General features: G+C 43.6%; 1 protein-coding gene across 2 annotated transcripts in view; it reads right to left on the minus strand.

Moving 5' to 3' along the window:
• The window catches only part of LOC148521372 (uncharacterized), an 85194-nt gene that overhangs the window by 36579 nt on the left and 31764 nt on the right, over positions 1 to 16851 (minus strand). For both annotated transcript variants that reach the window (XM_088475284.1, XM_088475285.1), the window contains exons 7-8: positions 759 to 816; positions 364 to 452 (exon numbers count right to left, since the gene is read on the minus strand). In XM_088475284.1, coding sequence (XP_088331410.1) covers positions 364 to 452; positions 759 to 816 — 147 coding nt within the window. The remainder of the gene's footprint in view (positions 1 to 363; positions 453 to 758; positions 817 to 16851) is intronic.

Raw genomic sequence — 16851 nt, forward strand, 5'->3', positions numbered from 1 at the left:
TACACAGTCTCAGAAAAGTGTTGAAAATGTACTGAACATTTCTGGGCAATTACAGGGAGGTCTTTTTTATGGGCGTGTTATGGGAGTGCTGCAGGCGTGTCGGTGAATCAGTGAAAGTGGTTGCGTACACCACTACATAGGAAGCCAGAGAAACTGCACCTGCCATTGGAGGCGTTCCTGTATAAAATACCCACGGCTGCGGCATTAGCATATTTTTGCAGATCCGCTGTGTACAGGATCGCAGTAGTGGCGGCACTTGCATGCACCTCTGAATTAGTTCCTATATCTCACTGCTATAGTTGCGGTACATTTGCACACAATGCACGACTGAGAATGAACCCCTTAGCTGCAGTGAAAGGATACTCTGTGTTACCAAGATGCATGTTTTTGGGCTGGTAAGCTAAGTTGGCACTCATTACTTCTTCTACTACTTCATCCAGCAAATACTCATCCTGAAAGATAGAACACACTTACTCTAATCATGCAGTACAGTCTTTCCTAGAACAACAGAACCAAGGGGTCTATTTACTAAGCCTTGGATGGAGATAAAGCGAGTGGAAATAAAGTACCAGCCAATCAGCTCCTAACGGTCATTTTTCAAACACAGCCTGGGACATGACAGTTGGGAGCTAGTAGGCTGGTACTTTATCTCCGTTCACTTTATCTCCATCCAAGGCTAGTAAATAGACCCCCAAGTGATTTGCCAAACACATTAATCATAACTGACTTTCTCAATCATTTCTGACATCTCAATATACCATATCTAAGCCTTTTAGAAGGTCAGTGCCAACCGGATTTGTATTCTCGTTTTCTTGTCTAGAAAGAAACAGATTATTGTAATTAGTTGACTGAGGACTCTTTCACTGATGCAGGTAATAGGGACAGATGTTCAGGAACTAGGTGATTAACTTAAATCCAGTTTGGGGACTATACTTGGTTATGTGCATGGGATGCAGAAGTTAAGAACAGTGAAATGGAGATTAAAGACACAGTGATGCAGTATATGTGTATAGTGTTATCGATCAATTCACATAGGTTGGAGCAAAAATATCTCAAGCATACACTAACTAGAGTTTTTATACAGCACCATATTCAGATTAAATGACTTTTATGACACGTTTGCAACAGTCACACACTCACTAAAGTGGAAACAATAAAGCAAAACTTTTTACTATAACTATTACAACGTTGCCCCCAAACGAGAATTTTTTATTTTTTTATTTTTTTTAGCTCAGATCACAGCTGTCATGTTGATGGGATCTGTGAAGGACTATGATCATGAAATGCTAACCCAGACAATATTCGTATGTAATTAAAAAGAAAACTGTGTTTCATATCTGATCAAAGTTCATGTTTGTAATTTACAACCTTTTGTTGCGCCCCCCTTTCGCCGCAGAGTCGCTTTTCTTAAGGTCTCACATAAATCATAATTAAGAAATAAATGATAGGTTGCTGAGTTTAGGTAGGTTTCCCAGGCTTTGTTAATTAAGAAGGGCCAGATTCAGAGATGACACTAATGACGACGCAGATGTGAATTTGTACACAGCGGGCGTGCGAAAATACGCAAATGTCGCAGCTGCCGGAATTTCTATTGAGACGCCCACCAGCGGCTTCACAATTCCAAGTACCTGCGTACAAAGATGCAGCTTGGTCACAAATCAGTCGAATATCGGACTTCTGAGTAAACCTATGGAACTGAAGCACCTTGGGCCATTTTGCTGCGTACGTGAGGCAGAGACATGCCCTGAACACGGTCGCGATATGCCTGCGTTTTTTGCCGCTATTCCCCTGTTGCAGCCGACAAATGGTCCCTTCCTGTCAGTCATTTTGATTGCGAGCGACATAGGTAATGAAACTTGGTGCATGCGTATTGTGACTCAAACACATGCGCACACCACCGATAATCGTTTAACTGCCTAAACATTGGCATTGTGTCCATCTCTGAATCAGACCCTAAGTACATAGGACATAGGGCCTGATTCAGGAAGGATCACTATTCCGCTAATACGCACGCAATGCAGTTGCCAATATCAGCGGTGATATACAAATAATTGCATTCGCATTGTGATAGCAACCTAACATAAGGACGACCACTTCCCCTTACTCTCATCAGTTTACTTAAGCAACATAGCAAAATAATCGGTAACATGGAGTAACATCAGACCCATACACAGAGTTAAGGCAGGTCAGACCTCACTCAGGAATTGCTAAGTTCAGCGCATGCTATGAGGCCTCAGGCTGCGGATGGTATCGCAGTGAATAATTTATGCACGCCCCTGCAATGCCTTTGAAACGCACTGGCACATCTGCGTTCGCCCGACTCCCCCCCCCCCCATCACCACTCACAAATGGCACTTCCTGTCAAACACTCTGCGATGGGTCTGCGTGGTCACTGCGATCACAGAGGCGAGCTCGTGCATGTGCACTGCGATGCCTATGCATGTGCAGTACACAACAATCGGCCGATTGCGTGCATATTAGCAACTGCGATCCTTGCTGAATCAGGTCCATAGAGATTATGTTTTTGTTATATGGCTCTAAGGGGGCGATTTAATAAAGCTTGGAGAGAGACAAAATTGAAGGTAAATAGCATCAACCAATCAGCGCCTAACTGTCATTTTTCAAACACAGCCTGTAAAGTGACAGTAAGGAGCTGATTGGTCGGTGCTATTTACCTCCAATTTTATCTCTCTCCAAGCTTTATTAAATCTCCCCCTAAATATAACAAACCGCTAAACCTAAGAGTCACGCATTATATAAGTAAAGATTGAAGCAAAAACTAGTGTGTTCTGATTCTGGGATGTTATAGATAAAAGTATAAGAACAGTATACAAGGTGTGGCTATTACATAACGAGACTGTACTTGTAAAAAATAAATCTTACTGAATGAATTAAAATGGAGTGGGGGAACACTGACCTTGGACTATCCCAAAACGGTTTTGCAAGTTTCTCCCCTCTCGCACAGATAGTTTGCTATCACCCAGCGTTCAAAGAAGTTGTGTTTTTCCCGTGCGTTGTAAAAATTCTTAGTTCAAAAGCAGAGCAAAGTGCTAACTTAAACTTTTTTGTTAAATTGAACAAAACACCCACTGAATCTTTCCGTACGCTAACCGAGGCTTACAGGGCAGATAGTATGTCACGTGTGTTGGTTTAGTGATTTATGAGGATGTTGAAGATGATGAATATCCTGTGCTCTTGCACATCAAAAACAAATGTAAAATGTGGAAAAAATGGAGAAAACAGTTCAAATTGACAATTGACTCTGTCTGAATAATAGTAGAAAAGGTAAGCATCAACAAAGAAACTGTTGGCAAGTTTTTCATCAAGATCTTAAAATGACAAAAGTTTGTACTAAGATGGTTCCAAGGCTTCTCACTGCCGGCAGAAAAAAAATTGAAAGTGAATTTGTGCAGACATTTTGGAACGTAGATTAGCATTTTGTAGATAAAGTTATTACCTGTGATGAAACATGGATCTTCCAGTATGATCCTGAGACAAAACACCAGTCTATGCACTGGAAAACACCATCATCATCAAGAATGAAGGACGTCAAAGCAAATCCAAATTCAAAGCCATGTTCATTGTTTTCTTAGATATCAACGGTGTTATTTTGGAAGAGTGGGTACCAGAAGGCGCAACAGTGAATCAATATTACTACAAAAATGTTCTAGCAACTTTGCAGGAAAGAATCAGAACTTTGCAGGAAAGAATCAGAAGAGAGAGCCCAGAGTTGTGGAAATATGGTTTCATCCACCATCAGGACAATGCACCAGCCCACACAGCTCCCTCAGTGAAGCAGTTTTTGGCTGAGAAACAGATTGCAGAGCTAGAACACCCTCCATACTCTCCAGACCTAGCACCATGTGACTTCTTTCTTTTCCCTAAATTCAGATATGTACTCAAGGGAACCCGTTTTGTAGCAGTTACTGAGATAAAGATTAAATCAATGGAGCTGACAGATAATGAGCTACAGCACTGCTTTGACCAATGGAAAATAAGAATGCTTTGACCAATGGTGTGTGAATGCAGAAAGGGAGTACATAGAATGGGAACGGAGTTAAAATGTAATTAATAAAATTAAACATAAATTATAGCATCAGTCTTGTTATTTAATAGCCACACATATTGTTGTCAGTGGAATGCTTTGATAGCAATGGAGGCAGTGGCTGTAGAAGTGTTTTGTCACAATTGGTGTCTGCCAGTTACCTGTCTCAGGTGGTGATCGGGTTTCAACGGAGGCCGGCATGACTGGAATCACAGATAATGTAGATAGCTCTATTTATAAGACTTGTGTAGCAGTGAAAACTGCCTTTGATGATAAATGACAGGAACTGGAGGGACCAGCAGGAAGACTTGTTGAATTGAACTGATGAACTAAGAACTTGACTCTGGACTGGAACAACGTGGACTGAACTGATGAGCTTGGAACTTGACTCTGGACTGGAATAACGTGACAATGGCTGAAGGGAAATCAGGTAATGCTGAGACGAGGGTTAAACAGGGTGATCCGGAAATGCTGTGACAAGGTTGGAACTCAGGTGCAGGCTGGATTGGATAATTGGGAATAACAGGTTTCAGGAAGGAATGGGTAGGTTTGGGAATTTTAGGTTCAGGGAGGGAGTAGGTAGGTAACAGGAGCAGGAGTTGATCCACAGCAGGAAGCAAGGCAGGGTGACTCGATGCAGGTTTACAGAGTGCCAGGGACCAACCAGGAGTAGGACTAGCAGCAGAGCACAGGCCAGGTATTGCTGTAACAGGACATCTGGATGCCAGGTATTACTGTAGCAGGTTTTCGGGATGCACCAGGGGTTGCCGTCAGCAGGCTTACTGGATTTCCAGGTATGGCAGTAACAGGTTTTCTGGAAGCACCAGGGGTTGCTGCCAGCAGATTTACTGGATTGCCAGGTACAGCTGAAACAGATTTTCTGGATAGCGCCAGGGATTGCTGTAGCAGGTTTCAGGGATATACTAGAACACAGAAACAGCATGAACCATACACCACGGGAAGACGAGATGTTCAGGCCCAGAATGCTATCAGGGGAGGATATATATACCCTGGGTCTGGCAGCAATTGGTGGATACGGACAGGTGGTCTGGTAGTAGCATTCTGAGTGGTGGAAGGCACAACATGCAGAGGGAGTATTCATCACTGCAGCTCTGAGAATCAGAACCACACCTGCGATTCCAATCAGGGCTAGCACTGCTCACAGACAGAGGAGAGGCCAGGTGCAATAATCAGAGCAAATCCTCCAGGCAAATTACACACACAGATCCATGGGGGAGCTGACAGGGGTAAGTCCCAAGGCAAAAAGGTGACAACTAGACAGGGTCGTGACATGTTTTTGACAAGGAAAAGACACTGTTCTAGGAGTACGGGACTGATAACATTTCACTGATGATAAATGTGTTTTTGCTGCTATTTGTGGTCACTTAGATAGTTCACAAATCATCAAATTAAATGTTTTACTCAACTTTGTTCAAGTTGATTATGGTGGATGAGACTGAACTTAGAAGGAAGCTGATGGAACTGAAGGTGGAAGCCTACCTTATGAAACAGAGCGGATGTTTAATACTGGAGAAGAAAATGATCTTATCAGTTTCAAGGCAAATTCTTCATCCTCTATTTATATCAATGGGCAATTGAGGGAGTTTATTATTATTATTAATAATAATAATAATAATAAATTACATAAGCAGTGCAAACAAAACACTGCTGAACAGAGGATTACAACTATATAAACATTACTGCATATGCAGTCGTAATACACACAAAAACAGCGTCTGCTGAACCCAAGGTTTGGTGGCGCTGTTAGCTATGGGGAAATGATGGTATAAGTGAGGGAAGAAAAAGCACATGAAGGAAAAGGGCTCTGCTCATGAGAGCTTACTGTCTGGACCGGGTTTACACAGAGGGGAGAAACAGTGGGGTCAATCCTATTCCATGCAAAGGGTACGAGTTGCCCTTGCAATGGCGATAAAATGCTGGCAACGGACCGGCACCTCACACCCTTCACAACCCACTCAGAGCCCAAATTCGCTGAGTTTTGCTCGGAACCCTATGGGGCTGCGAGCAAGTTTCAGCGAATCCGGGCTTCCGTAATGTGCGGGGATTGCCGCGATAACTCACACCAGCGAGATCACCACGGCTGATTGGATTGTGCCCAGTGAGTGAGGGGAATAGAGCGATGCTTTAATATGAGAGCTGGAAGGCTTTAATAAAGAAGTGGGTTTTGACAGCCAATTTGAAGCTTTGAAGACAGGCGGAGAGTCTGACAGGGAAAGAATTCAAGTGGTGGGAAGCAGCACGGGCAAAATTGTGGATGTGGGATATGAAGAGGTAATCAGTTGGTAGGAGAGGCGGCAGTCATTGGTGAAACAAAGTGGGTGGGCGGGATTGTGGAGGGAAATAAGGTTATGGATGTAGGGGGGGAGAGGTTTGGATGAGGGCTTTATGGGGGAGTGTAACCATTTATGAAAGTCTTTGTTACCTCTAGGGTGACAAAAGGTCCAATCATTGAGGTATTTTTCATCGAGATATTTTTGTGGATGTCAGGGGCTTCAGCAAGTATCCCTGACTGAGGGGTGCCCTCTGCTATAGACAGAGTGATTTAATTTAAATACCTTGCTTATTTTACTTCTACCACAGATGGTACTTACTCAAAAGGGGCCACCAGTCCCCTACCTCTATAACACAATTGCGCAGGCTCGGCAACCTGATTCCCACTCAGTTAATCAGCTTCCCCCTGCTTTTAACACAGTTATAGTGTAACCTCTATCCCAGTTGCGCAGGCTCGGTGTCACAGATGACCACATAGTTAGCCAAGACGACCCCGGTTTCTAGCATTTACAGTTTCTGTAAACTGGAGAGGAGAAAACCCAGACTGAAGTGGCTCAAGCAAGGAGTGGGAGGAAAGAAAGGTGGTAAGATGGTTTAAGACAATGTTCTCAAGGTTGGAGGCAAGTTTTAGGAGAGACGGGACAGTCATTTGAGAGAGGGTCAGGGTCAAGGGAGTTTTTTTTTTATTAAGAATAGTAGAGACAAGGGCATGCTTGAATGAAGACAGACAGCAAACAACAGGTGCACAGGCCCATTTAAGTTCCCAGGTCCAGAATCATCAAAATTGTAAAGTTGTCCACTTTGGACGACCCTAACACATCATGAAAAGTAGTATGCTGTAGGCGTACTCTGTATGCACAGGTGACTGGTTGTGGCCAATGGCCTGTATGTGAGAAGACATACAGGACATACCTACACGGTTGGTTGATGATTATATTGATTGCGGTGGGGACCAGTGGTGGTTCCAGAGGTGGTGGCTCCCTAATTTGAATTTTGGACTGCACTGCAGCCCCACCTCTGAAGCCGCCACTGGTGGAGGCATCGGTTGTGTCTGGGCTAAATACAACAACTGTCCATGCGATAAAAGTGGTTGATAGGATAACAAAACAGTAAATTAACTAAAATATAAATGAATAAATAAAAACAATGTTCCTGTACAACTTTTACACAACCAGTTATGTTGCCGCAATTTTACAGATCTTACAAAGGCAGATATATAAATTCTGAGCTAATTTTCCGTTTGCTGCACAATCATCCAAGGGGTTATTTTCTATTCCAGAAGGAAGAAATAAAATATCATTAACCACACTGTGAACCTCTTTCTTTCATCACAAAGATCCCTGTATTTATTTTGGGTACTTTCTGGTAAAGCGCTTTCAAACACCATTTGACATAAATAAATTACTTCATAAAAGGAAGCGGAACAAATGCAGCATGTGAATGCCAACAAGATTTATTACCTGAACCCTTGTTTAAATTAATGAGCATCTTTCTGGTATTTTATTAAATGTGTTGAGCGGAGCCCAATGTGCCCTGGCATGTTTCCAGTGCTTTACAGACTCCAGTATGTAATTCTTTTAAGCCATGCCTATCTTCACATCGGATTTCCTCTGAATAGGATGTGAGCGGGGTTATATAAATCCATGTTAGCTGCAAGCATGACGGCTATGAACATTGTACCATTCCATAGCCATAAAATCTGCCCTTTTTTAGAGGTAACATTGAACACTGCAGCTCATTTACTTGTTAAGCTTTTTACTTTGAACATTTACAGTATCTGAACCCTTATACTGATCTGTTTCTATCCCTATTTAACACTCAGCACCCAGTGGCATCTGGACTGTATTGTAAATAATTTGATCTAGAACAGATAAGCAATTAGTCAGAGTCAAAAGATCAATGCAACAAATCAAACATAGCTCCGGTAGGATTATTCTCATTGTCTTTCTTTGAATATATGTGTGTTTATCATCATAAAATCACAGGCAATTTTAAGAGGGAATTAGGTACTTGGAATGTCCCCTAGGTAAAAAATTAAAATACTTTTTGGGCATTCATAACTTCCTATTACTTGACTACTTCTAGGCAGTAGTAATAGGAATATAATAGGATTAGCTGGAATGTCACATTTTTTAAATATAATCTGGTCTAGTATGGGACATCATCTGTCCTGAAACGAAGTCTAGAAAAATAAATAATTCAGCTCTGTACTGCTTTTAGGGACATATTTATCAATATTATTTTTACTAAAATAATGTGAAAACAGGTGTCTTCAAACCCTTTTCACAATATTTTAGTATCAAAGGGAATTGTCCAAACACTTAGAACAGAGGGCCTGATTCAGAGCCGCTCGTAAGCGGCCGCTCGTTCGCTCCAAGCGATGTTCGCACATCTGCGCATGCGTATGGGTCATAATGAGCATGCGCCAAGCAGTCATTGCGGTCGGAAATCGAGCGCTCGCAAAATAGCGAGTGCCTGCTAATTTGAGTGACAGGATGAGGCGTTTGTGGGTGGTAACAGGGGAAGGTGCTTGAAAACGGGGAGTGGATATCCGAACGCAGGCGTGCCAAAAGGTCAAAACGGGCGTTTTAAGGGTGTGCATAATTAACAAAGCAGCGTCATCGGCCACGTCACTTGGTTGTCTCTTAGTCTAAACTGTTCGCATGATTGCGGTAGGAAAATCCAACCACAAGCACTGCGAGCAGTTCAGACGCCTTTCGATGTACTCGATTAATCTAATAAATAGCGGAGATGACGTAGGATGCGAGCGGCCAGGGGGCGTCTTTACAAAATAGCGAGCGCATGTTTCAGTCGCTCGCTCACACATAGAGGCGTCAACAGACCACAGGCTGATCAGTGAAGGAAATAAAAAGTTAAAAAAGAAAATAATAAAATAAAACTTACCTGCGCACTGCTGCAGTCAGGGATTGGTGTCCAGCTCCTGTGACCCCAGTCAGCTGATGCTGTGAAACTCCCAGCCAGCATCTCAGTTTACAGCACTGATCAGCTGATGGATCAGAGAGAGAAGAAGCTGGACACTGATACTGGGGAGCAGCAGCCTGCAAGTAAGTATTAGCTTAGCAGGGGAAGTGGAGGGGGGTGTACGCGGTCACACACTCAGGGTATTTTTTGCAAAAGGGTGATAGATTCGCAGGAACAGAGCTTTCTCACAAGCTCTGTCCCTATGTGAGATATTTGATACATCCTTGCGATGAGGACTGTGATAAATATGTCCCGTAAGCTGGGCATCCACTATACAATTTTCTGTCAGATATCTGTCCAATCTGGCTGGTTGGAATGAACACCTGGTAATGTATGGGAGCAATTGACAATCGTCCATTTGCTCACAAACACTGGAAAATAGCCAAAATGGTTGTTCAGACAAATTGGTTAAAAGTTAAAACACACAAATGTAACCAATTTGAACAATCTTTTTTGCCCTTTTTTCAGTGTTTAAAACTATATGATCGACTGTCATTTGCTCCCATACATTACCAGGTTTTCATTACAACCAGCCAGATTGGACAGATATCTGACAGAAAATTGTACATGTGGATGGCCAGCTTTAGTTACACACAACTCAGTAATACAAATGCCCATTGCTCTGGGCGGTCACCTGGAAGGCCAAGGCTGAGGGAACATCTTAGCACTGATGGCATGCACTTTCTGCTCTGGGATTGGCAGGAAGACAATAAATAAAAGCCCAAGAATTAAGAGTAATAAATTCAGTTGCACTAATTGTCCCATTACCAGGAAATAAATCATTCAAATTATAACTAGATGATTAATTTTAATGTAGAACATGCGGCTGTTTTTGCTGCTATTGATGGTCAGGCATAGCCAGATCTGGCTATGACATGGATGGTTTTCATTTTGAAATATCAAAAGTCATTTAGAAATTAGAATGGCACCAACATAACTGGTAAATAATATTTGGTGTTATACCAGTCTGCACGGCATATCACAATTAGATTTGTTTTTGCTGTGTATTTGTAATATTTAAGGGTCATTGTTAGGCTGCAGACCTTGGCTGCTGGTGCATAAAATTTAAAAGTGCATAAAAAGTGCACTTTACATTTTATAACTAATGTCGGCATTATACCGGCGTTAAGTCAAAGTGAAACAGAAGAACGCTAACTGCAAACTTTCAAAAACCTACACAAAATCTGGACAAAGTCGGATAAAGAAATGTGAATTAAAAATCTCTTCACTACAAGCCCCTGCTGTCTGCATAACCAGGACACTCATCACTGGACTCCCTGTTTGGTCACTGCATGACCTTTGCACTGTACTTGCTACTACTTGTGCTGGCTTTCTGGTTTTCACAAACATCTCAATGCATACTCTATCACATCTCAATGCATACTCTATCTGTGCCAATATCAGTTTATCTCTTTACACTTAGGGCTCTATTTATTATCATTATTTTTACTTTTCACATTATTTTAGTATCACCTAAAGTTACTAAAGGGCAATTGGAGTAGAATTCGTAAAATTGTACTCCAAGCCCTAATTATCACATATTTTTAGCAAACCGATCGCATTTCCCATAATTGTAATGGGAAATGCGATCTGTCTGGTAGTTACTAAACATAAATTGTGAACAAATACCGGGGGAAGCCCTGTGATAATAACGCTAGCTGGGGGTGGCGTTATCCAGGGTCTCCCCCAGTTACCGGACTCCTGCTCCGCTCTAACATGCAGAGCAGAGCCCGGAGCCGGCCCCAGTGATCAGCTGTGTGGTCTAAACAGACCACACGCTGATCACTGCTAACAAAAAAATCGTAAAAAAAAAATAATGACTTACCTGAGTCCAGGGACCGAAGATCGGGGCTCCGGTGATGTCCTCCCTCCGGTCAGCTGGTCTCCCATCCTGCACTGGGACCCGGTCATTAGCTGACCGGGTCACAGTGCAGAATGGGAGATTAGCTGACCAGAGCCACGGAGGACATCACCGGAGCCCTGATCACTGGAGGTAAGTGCAATTAAGGGAGGTGGGGTAGCAGGGGGTTGCAATAGCAGGGAGCGGGGCTTAGCTGTGATGGGTGGGGCTTAATGGCAGCCGGTCGTCGAACGCACGGGCACTTGTCACTGTATTTTTTTGCAAAAATACCGTGATAAATGTGCGGAGGGGATTCGCAGGGACAGAGCTTTATCGCAAGCTCTGTCCCTGCAAGGGATTTTTAGTAAATCCCTGTGATATTGCCTGAATTCGCAATGCGAATTCAGTTGGTAATATCACACTACAATCTGCATTCTAAATGCGGATTGTAGTAAACAGAGCCCTTAGAAATAATGTTTTGGTTTTTTACCTTTAGGTATTTTGACTAGCCTCATATCATCTATCTACTAAAACAGTATACTTTAATATTCAGTTTTTGCACAAATTATATCTCCACTTTTATTACACTCAATAATAAACTTCTGTTATTGTGCAAACACCTTTTCCAACACTACTTCAATTTCTGCAAATCTCTTGCACTTTCTCTCACATTCATACTTGATTCCTACTTACAGGTTTCCTCCCCCTATTTACCTCATCCACACCATGACCATGTTTTCTTCAACTCCCCCTTCACTCAATCTCTACCTAATACTCTGTTCTGCTCCCTGCATCCACCTTTATTCTTCCCCCCTTGTCTCCTCCTGCTCCCCTTATCTCCTCTGTCTTCCTAACTCCCCCTCCTCTCCCTTTACTTCATTTTCATTCTCTTTTACCCAACCATGGTCCTACTACCCCACCGTTAATCCCTCCTCCCACCCTCCGCTCCCTGTTACTTCACCCCACCTCCATCAACAACTCATTAAACTCCCTCCCTGCCCACCTCCTACAGATTCCTTCCCTAGCACTGGAGGCCACACTATTGATACACTCTATTCATCTTGGTCCCCAAACTTAATATCACCTCCTCACTACAGCAACCCTAATAATCTTATTCACGTCTCTTCTGCAAACACTGTCCCTCTATCCTGTGCCCTCTGGAATGCCAGATCTGTCTGTAATAAACTGGTACCAACCCATGACCTTTTCGTCTCCAACTCCCTGCATCTCCTAGCCATTACTGAAACTTGGATTTTACCCTCTGACACCCCTTCTCCTGCAGCTCTCTCCTCTGGGAGCCTCACCTTCTCTCACACACCCCAGACCTCTAAACTTCTTACCCTCACGTCTTCATTTGATCTCTCCCAATGGACCTCTTCACCCTCCCATGTGAGTGGGCACTCACTTGATCTGGTCTTCACTCACTGTGATGTTTCTGATTACTCCAATTCCCCTTTCTGACATTCACCTTCTCTCTTTTAACTTATCCCTCTCTCCTTACCCTCCTCTACCTCCTAAGGCCACAATCATTAAGCATAATATTGAGGCTACTGGCACTCACTTCTCTCCTCTATGCTCTCTCTCCTGCTCTGATCAAGCCACCTTCCTATATAATGCCTCCCTTACTTCTGCTTTTGACTCACCCTCGCAGATCCACACCTCAAACCTGGCATTCCAAATGCACCAGATACCTGAATAAGTGTTCACCACCGCCAAGCAACAGAAAATTCCTCTTCCTAAGGCAGACTACCTCCATTTCGAATTTATGCTCTCACACTACAGGGCTGCCCTTTCCCTCTCTTAACAGTCATATTTCAAGAATCTCATCTCCTCCCAGTTCTCAAACCCCCCGCATCTCTTCGCCACCTTCAACTCCCTTCTCTGCCAACCCCTCCTTGCCACCCCTTGCTCTCTGCTCTTCACTTTGCCACCTACTTTACATCTAAAATTAATTCCATACGTCAGGACATCATATCCTACCGGACCCTCAGCATTCCACCCCTCTTTTCCTGGACCACCCCTTCCATCTTACTAACTCTGACATCCTTTTCCCCTGTATCAGGAGAGGAAGTCATGGCCCTCATCTGGTCCCCCCTTCCCTTCCCCCCTTGACCCTATCCCTTCCCATATCCTCCACTAGCTCTCTCCTTTTGCCTGTTCATATCTTAGCCCACCTCCTCAATCTCTCCCTCTCATCTGGCACTGTCCCTTCTGCATTCAAACATGCCCTTGTCTCCCCATTCTTAAAAAACCTACCCTTGATCCTAACAATCTCTCCAACTACCGACCCATCTCTCTCCTCCCTTTTCTCTACAAACTCCTTGAGCATATTTTTTACAACCACCTTAACGCCTTTCTTTTCTCCCACTCCCTCCATGAACCATTTCAATCTGGCTTCCGTTCTCTCCACTCCACTGAAACTGCCCTCACGAAAGTCAGCAATGACCTCCATGCTGCCAAATCCAAGGGCCATTACTCAATGCTCATTCTCATCAACCTCTATGCTGCTTTTGACACTGTGATCCACCCTCTCCTTCTGCGAATCCGTCAATCCCTTAGTCTACGTAACACTGTCTTCTCCTGGCTGTCCTGCTACCTCTCTAGATGTTCTCTGTCTCCTCTTATGACTCCTCCCCCCCGACTTCCACTTAAAGTAGGTACTCCCCAAGGTTCCCATATTCTCTCTCTATACATCTTCTCTAGGTGAACTCATCAGCTCTTTTGACCTCCAATATCATCTCTATGCGGATGATACTCAGATCTACCTATCCTCCCCTCACCTTTCCCCCTCACTCCTAACTCAGATCTCCAACTGTCTCTCAGCTATCTCTTCCTGGATGTCTCAGCACATTTTTAATAAGTATAAGACTAAGCTCAATATCTTCCCACCCTCCAGAATAACCTCACTTCCCACAATTTATTTATCAATTGATGGCACAACTATCTCCTCTAGCCCCAAAGTTTGTTGTCTTGGAGTTATCCTGGACTCCTCCCTCTCTTCAAACCACACATTCAGCATCTCTCGCAGTACTGCCATTTCCATCTCAAAAATATTTCCAAGATCAGACCCTGTCTCACCCAGGATGCTATTAAAACCCTCAACCACTCACTGTTCATCTCCAGATTGGACTACTGTAACCTCCTCTTATCTGGCATCCCTGGCTCCCGCCTATCTCCACTCCAATCTGTCTTCAATTCTGCTGCTCGGCTCATCTTCCTTTCCAAATGTTCTACATCTGCCTCTCCTCTCCTAAAAGCCCTCCACTGGCTCCCTTTCACCTTCAGAGCCCAATTCAAGGTTCTCACACTCACAAAGCCCTCATCCATTGCTCTCCAATTTACATCTCTGACCTCATCTCCCTTCACACTCCCGTCTGCCCTCTTTGCTCAACAGATGTACACTGCCTATCCTGCCAACTCATTACTTTCTCCCACTCCCACCTCCAAGACTTTGCCCATGCTGCTCCCTACTTCTGAGACTCTCTACCTCTCCCCATCAGACTCTCCACCTCTCTACAAATCTTCAAACAGGCTCTCAAGACCCACTACTTCATCAAAGCCTTCCAGATCGTATCCTAACCCGCTGCTACATGCTCCTTCATCCCTGTCTACCCCATCTGTGTCACGCCTGTTTGTCTACCCCTCCGCATTAAAATGTAAGCTCTCATGAGCAGGGCCCTGTACCCCCTTTTGCTTCTCCTTACTTATACTTCCATCTACTCCTCACTCCCCACTAGGGCTCCTAACACTTGGTTGCTTACACCCTGTAGCTTATTTGAGTGGTATGATCGTTAATGCACCAATGTATGTAAACCTTGTCCTTGTCCTGCATTGTATTGTACTGTAAGCTAGTGGTTTCATGTTTACTTATTTATGTACTTTGTAAGGCGCTGTGGATCACTTGTGGTGCCATATAAATAAAGGATAATAATAATGATAAAAATTATAATAATTGCTCTAAGCGGACAATCACTTAGAGCAATGCAAATTTTTAGGACCCAGAGTCACAAAAATATTTAAAAGAGCTGCAATTATTAGGAATACGACAACTGGAAGGTAGCATTCCCTACTTTGTACAGTGTTGCAGAGTTTTTTCTGTTTACCTGAGTGTTATCTTAACTCTGCTGTGATTTTAATTATTATTACTGGGCCTGATTCAGTTTGGGAATAGAGTAAGATAGAGGAAGTAACTATGTACCTGGACAAACCATGTTGCAATGCAAGGGGTTCAAAAACATACAATTTTTTTTGCATTTAGGGGTAAATACTGGCTGCTTTTGCATGTAGCCCACAGATGCCGGACAGCTTTACTTTACACTACAATTTAGATTTCAGTTAGGCCACACTCCTTCCAAATCTAAATCTCTCTGCACATTTTATCTCTGCCCCACCTGCAGTGCAACATGGGGCCTGATTCAGAGATGGACGGATTCCCTCAGCCACACACAAGTGGGTGTGGTATAAGAGGTAGACAGTAATTAGATAGGCCATGTCTAGATAGACACTAGGGGCCAAATGTAATAGGTAGTCTGTTTTAGTAACAGTACAAACTCGCACTTTCTCGCACTTTTAGAAAGTGCGAGTTTGTACTGAAACTCGCAAATTCAATAGCCTGCGAACTTTTCAGCTCGAGGCTACTGCATTTGCGAGTTTAGGCGAGTTTAGGACTATGTAAACTGACACCTTTTAATGCGAGTAGCATTAAAAGGTGCGAGTTTTAGAGAAGCCATCACAGATCAGTGAGATCCATGATGGCTTCTGTGTGTGTGTGTAAAAAAAAAAAAATGTGCACCCCCTCCCCAAAAGCATAACCAGCCCCGGGCTTTATAAAAGCCTGTTCTGGTTCTAAAAATACAGGGGCCAAAATGTGTAGGGGGCCCCTGTATATTAAGAACCAGCACAGGGCTTTGTTGAGCTGGTCCTGGTTCTGGAAAATCAGGGGACAAAACGAGTAGGGGTCCCCTGAAAATTCCAGAACCAGCACCGAACTCTATCTAGCGGGGGTATAATGCCACAGCCAGGGAAAACCTTTCACCAGTTTCCCCGGCCAAAGCATTACCCCTGACCACTAGTCAGTCCAGGCCGGGGATCCCTGGGGAGTTGGGTACCCCCCCAATAAAGGGGTACCCCTCTCCAGGGCACCCCAGGCCTAGACTGATAGCCCGGGGCTATCCCCGGCACCCTAGGGCGGCGGGTGCCGGGTTGATAGTGTAAAGTGTAAAATAAAATTTTCAATATTGTCTTTATTTGGAGAACCACAAATACCAGCATGCGGGGCATTACGGGCCCGCTGGCACTTGTAGTTCCACAACTAAAGAAATACGTAAATAAACAAACATACACCGTGAAAGTATAATTTTAATAAAACATACATGCACACTCACACTCACACATACTCACCTAGTATCCGAAGTAATCCATAGGGGTGTACCTGAAAAAAAAATCCATACTCACCTCTCCTATGCGTAGATCACGTCCACTTGTCCGAGTAGGCAATCCAGGGGTTAAAATAAAAAAACGAAAAAAAAAACGAACCATACGGACTGAGCAAAGGTATGTGTGTACACATACCTTTGCTTCGTGTAAATGACCGGGGCACACGTGTCGCGACATTGTATCATTGATGTTACCACAAGATTAACCTCAATTAATCTTGCGGCTACGATGTAGCGGTTCCCACAATAGACGTCTA

This window comes from Taudactylus pleione, unplaced genomic scaffold (assembly GCF_031769625.1).
Source record: "Taudactylus pleione unplaced genomic scaffold, aTauple2 ptg000169l, whole genome shotgun sequence".
In the NCBI taxonomy this organism is placed as follows: Eukaryota; Metazoa; Chordata; class Amphibia; order Anura; family Myobatrachidae; genus Taudactylus; species Taudactylus pleione.